Source organism: Asterias rubens, chromosome 16 (genome assembly GCF_902459465.1).
Source record: "Asterias rubens chromosome 16, eAstRub1.3, whole genome shotgun sequence".
Taxonomy (NCBI): Eukaryota; Metazoa; Echinodermata; class Asteroidea; order Forcipulatida; family Asteriidae; genus Asterias; species Asterias rubens.
In genome coordinates this window covers 8350924-8356219 of record NC_047077.1, presented here as the reverse complement: position 1 = coordinate 8356219, position 5296 = coordinate 8350924, and the positions used below count along the sequence as shown (strand labels likewise).

Genomic DNA, 5296 nt, shown 5'->3' with positions numbered 1-5296 from the left:
GTTTCCTCGCTTGAACGTTTCCTCCCTTCGTTTTCTTTTTGGCTCATTGTGCAATTGAGCTTGAAATCACCTAGGAAAGTGTTCCTTTTTTGTTCCAAAAGCAAGGTGCCTATTTAAAGCCAACGGCACACACGATATTTATCACTGAGCTTTCTGACCAAACCTCGACCACACCAGAGCCAGCCTGAGTTCTACTCTCTGATGTTTTCATGCTTCGCTGAAAAAGCAACAACCACTGAGGAAGAAAACATCAATACATCGTTTGAACTTTATAAGATTTAGACACATTGAAGTGGGTGCGAGCTGCAATTTTAACCACTCGATCGGTGTGTGCAAAAGTGCTGTTATTAGACTTTGTCGATCCCAAACTAACAGATTTTTCGTTATTGAAATAATGGGAGGATTGTGTTTGCTTCTGTTTTGTTGCTTCTCTTCACCATTGGTATGAGTTCTGCTTATTCGTGTAAGCCTCATCAGATGATGTGTCCGTTCGGCTGGGAGTCATGGGGCGGCTCTTGCTACAAAAATATTGAAGAAGGACAAAATAACTTGGCAAGCAGGGAGATTGAAATGTCTGGAGATCGGAGGGGAGATGGTTGCGCCTTCATCGTTGGAGAAAAATAACTATATACTGAGTAAAGCTGTGTTACTTTTCGGTCATATTTGGATTGGTTGCAATGATATAGAGATTGAAGGGCAGTGGAAATGCACTTCAGACAGCGGGTTTATGAACTGGTACGGGGAAGCGCCATACGGCTTAACTGATACAAACTGTGCTGAGCTTGTACCCCAATCCCCATATGTCGGTAAATGGGTAGATCATAGATGCTCAAATATCAATCAAGTTTTCTGCAAACTCAAAGGCGAGGAAGTCAAGTTGAAGCAATGGCGCCTGCTTGCGTCGTGTCTGACCGGACACACCTTACGAGAGATACCGACCAGTAACATTCGTGCCTGCGCCGCTGAGTGCCAATACGACCCCAGGTGTCACTCCTTCAACGTGCAGCATTATGGGACAGGGGATCGAAATTGCCAACTCAACAATAGCACCCGCTACGAGTCCGACCACACCCAGTTTGTGAAGTCCAAGAAAACTTATACGTGTATTTACGGAGAGAGATAATTCAATGAACAATGTTAAGTCACAATGAGTAAAAACATTGAAATGACGCTCAAGTGCAAGCATGCAACAGCCGATCGTGGACTTTTACTCAAATATTCGTAGCCCAAAGTCGTGACTACTTATGTTAAATTGTATACATTTTCAGTTAAACAAAACAACTTCTAGTTCAGTTTCGTTCTCTGACAGAAAAACCAAGAGGAACGTTACATAATTATTGGTGAGAAAAAAACTCTGTTCACAAATTTACATAAAACTTACATGGTCGTTGATAGTAGAAAACATCCCCTGTCTGAAATATCATGTTTGATGAGAGCTAGCTAAACACAATTCTGATTTGGAGTTCATCGCTCAGTGAGCGTTTCCTTCATTTAAAAAAAAAATAGATGTCATGCAAAGAAATGTGTAAACGGTTTTTCACTATTTTCTCGCGATGCCCGATCGATCTCAAACTTCTACAGAATTGTCAATTTGTGAATGGATTACATTAAGTGCTTACACTGCCAGCAACTCAGTGTTTTGTTAGGAAAAACCAATTATGTAATGTTACACAACAAATCTGCCAACGAGACTTGTGATGCATTGAGTAAAAATATTGAAATGACCTCCGTACAAGAAAATGCCGACCGTGGACATTGACTCAAAGATTCGTAGCCCACAGTTGGGTTAGTTTAACATTACTTTGTTTAATTGTTGCAGTGTTTTTGTAAGTTTTAAAGTATCTGTACGTTTGGTAATGACTCTGAAAAGTAGTGGCAATAAAAACGTATTGGTAAAATAGCACCTTTTGATTGTATATCGTATTTTGATGTTTTCACTTCGAAGTGTACCTCGTTACAGTTATGGAAAACGATATCACTTTTTATCCCCAAATATTTGAATATGAGAAGCGTAACTGACTGTAACGTTTCTCAGATTTTGTGTTCCATTCACAGATTGATCTTCTTGCGTGGACTTATAATCTCTCTGGATTTCAGGCAGTCCATTAATCTCTACCACATGTTAGATTTATCATTGAAACAAACAGTGGGTTTCAATAACAAATGTTTGTAATCCCTTCGGGCAAACTTGGTTTCCAGTTGAAACATTACTTGAGCAACAAATTTAGAAATTTTTAAACTTCGTTTGGAGACCGAAAGAACCCCGCCCCATACAACAAAAATAATAATAATGGCAATGAATAACAAACAAAAATGAATGCGAAAAAAATAAATAATAATAAATAAATAAATCCCCCTCCCTCCCCCCCCAAAAAAAAAAAAAAAAAAAGGATTCTGAAATAGGGAAAATCACAAAATATCCTTTCAACAGGAGACTTTTGAACGCTAGGTGGCGGCAGACTGACCAGGTTAAATTTCCATTGCGTACGTAGTTCTGAGCATGCTCATATTATTGCTGAGAACAATGGATTTTACCTGGTAAGTCTGCTGCCACCAAGCGTCCCAAAAGTCCCACATTGAAATAAAACACAATTAATTTTCTCTTGAGGTTTGGGGACGGTGAACGGAGATTGTTTATACAACAACATTTCAATGATAACAGCTTAATTTAATGTAAAATTAATCTCTTTCGATGTTAAAGACAATGAACGCAATAATAATTGATTTTGAGAGATATTTAATTGCTTGATGTAAATATTAATCAACAACTATAATACTAGTCCACTGTCAACTTGGCATAAACCTTTATGTCATGAACAACGCACCAACAATATTTTTGGACAGGCATAACCTAACAAGTTGCAAGTTGTTAGAGGCTGTTGACATTGCTAGTAAAAATAGTTGGTTAAGCATAAAATCTTAATTGGTAACGAGCAATGAAGAGCTGTTGGTAGTGTAAAGCATTGTGAGAAACGGCTCCATCCGAAGTAACATGGTTGAAACGGGTAATTTTTCACTAAAATTAAAAGACATCAGAAGCCTTTTTGAGGCATCTGAAAGCACACAAATTAATTGTGCAAACAAGTGTGTTTTTGTCTTTCATTCTTTTCTATTGCAACTTCGATTACCAATATATTTTCCCATGTTTGTTATTATGTTGGCATATACACCAAGTGAGACTATTACCAAACGTGTCCAGGGTCTTCAATTGATAACACGCTCATCGGACTCCAAGAGTTTGGCAACAGTTTTCAATTCCCGTCATCTCGTGCACTCCTCGCTTTGGTGAAGTCCACACTCGGCCTTGCTGATATTCCGGTATTCTCTCTCTTCGACCTAGTGAATTCCCTCTCGCACGTACTACAACGTGATCCGGCAGAGTCGCGTTCCGGTAACCGGAACCAGTGGTTAACTGCAGTGCCATCCACGGCGTGTTCGCAATCCGCTAACCACTGCTTCACTCGCTCCCGTTTTCTTAGATCTTTGAGGGAACCCGATGAGTCAGTTAATGTGTCAGGAACATGTACTTCAATCAAGTTAGCCTTGAATGCATTTTGATTGTTCTTCTGTTGCACGATCTGCACGTTCCTTTGTTCCTCCTCGTGGTGATTAAGGTGTGGGTCTCGAGGGATAGATTGTTGGGTCTGATGGATGACTATCATACCCGGTTGATTCAAGTGTTTCGATTTGCCATCAGAGGTAACTCCATAGCTTGTTGATCTCGTTGTCTTTTGCTTCTTTGTGTTTCGTTTTGAGTTCTTCCTTGTCGAGGCTATAGTCGGCCTCGCAATGGGATTGTCAAGACCGTGTTCATGAACTGCTGGTAACTGCTTGGGCGTGGGTACCAGGGCTGAGTTAGGCGGAGCAAGTAATCTCTCTTCGTCACTCAGATTCCGCATCCTCTCATGCCACCATTTGAACTCTTCAATCTTAGCACTGTTAAAAGCATGCAATGAGCTCATTTGATGTAGAGTTGGTAAGTCTTGTCTGTGAGTAGAATGACCGGTTTCATGACCCTGTTTGGCGAGTGGTTGTAGCCGATGGGTCTTGTTATTCTTTCCGTTGGTTCCTCCTCGTGTACTCGTCCACTGAGGTAAAGCTCGTTTGGGGAACGGTTGCAAGTCACCAGCTCCGGGATATTCCGGTTCTGACTTGATGAGCGCTACTGGTTTCTGCTCCAGAAACTCAACCCCTGTTGCAATACTAACGGTTTCATTGTGATGGTGACGGTTTGGTAACGCCGTTCCGTCTTTCAAATCTCGCTCCAGGTACTCCTGGACTTTCCTCCGGATTGACGGTAGTACGATAGGTTCCGTGTGGACCGTTCTCGGTGATGTGGTGTTTTGTGGTGTGCTGCTTTTACCGTGGCTGTACCGATAGACGCTACCATTTACCTTGATGATGTTCTTTCTCAACGCAGGATGCATGTCACCAGATTGGATGTTTGCTTTTTTACGTGGGGCTACTAAACGTTGACCATTTTGTGTGAGTTTCGATAGGTATAATTGTTGTCTTGCTTGTGGTTGCTTTGGGTTCATGGTTTACTCGACGAATACGTCTTGGCTCATAATATACCAAAATGGCTCATCCAGCACAAACCGCTTCAATGCTACTGAAGTTCAGTTAACTCTGCCAACGATAGTGTCGTTAATTATTCCAAACCCAAAAATAACTACGTTGACGAAGCTGTGACCTTTGCAAAACAACGCCAAACTAAACGAATGCATCAAATTAAATAATTTGTTCAATGTAATCGGTGACAGAATCCAACCGATTACAACGTTGTTCGTTATAATACAATCCAAATTCCACCTTGAAGCTGTCAATCGCACCTGTGGCAAGAGCAAAACGGTCTTCAGAGTATAGACATTTACGGGTGTGTTTTTCAGTGCAAGAACTCTTGTGGTACACAGTCGCATCCAGCGCCACAAACTGAACATGTTTGGAATTCTAGAAGCACTATGCCGATGATGCCCGGGTTACCACTGACTGTGAAGAGGGTTTTAAGTGAGACGGGTGCTCTGATTGCTAGCACACGAGTTTGGGTTGGAAATGTAAACACGAATCCATTCAATATTTAACCAAGATCGTGATTATCGAGTGTGTGATTTGATGTGGCTTTATTCTTTTCGGGTCATCAGATAGCCTAAAGGTTGCTCATTGCACACACTGAATCCACGATATAGAATGTTTGACATTGCAATATTATCAGATAATGCAGCTATAGAGTTGTTTAATGAATGATGCAGTGTACGTATACCTATAAAGTACAATAATGCAATCAATAAGAAATATT

The 5296-nt window shown here is 40.8% G+C and overlaps 1 protein-coding gene across 1 annotated transcript; it reads right to left on the bottom strand.

The window, feature by feature from the left end:
• Window positions 1-3251: 3251 nt before the first annotated feature.
• LOC117301087 lies at window positions 3252-4538 on the bottom strand. Its single transcript, XM_033784969.1, has one exon. It carries the CDS (start codon window positions 4536-4538, stop codon window positions 3252-3254), a length of 1287 nt encoding a protein of 428 aa, XP_033640860.1.
• Between the last annotated feature and the right edge of the window lie 758 nt (window positions 4539-5296).

Bases quoted from the DNA above. Each gene is read 5' to 3' on its own strand.
- LOC117301087 (XM_033784969.1), bottom strand. From the start codon at position 4,538: ATGAACCCAAAGCAACCACAAGCAAGACAACAATTATACCTATCGAAA.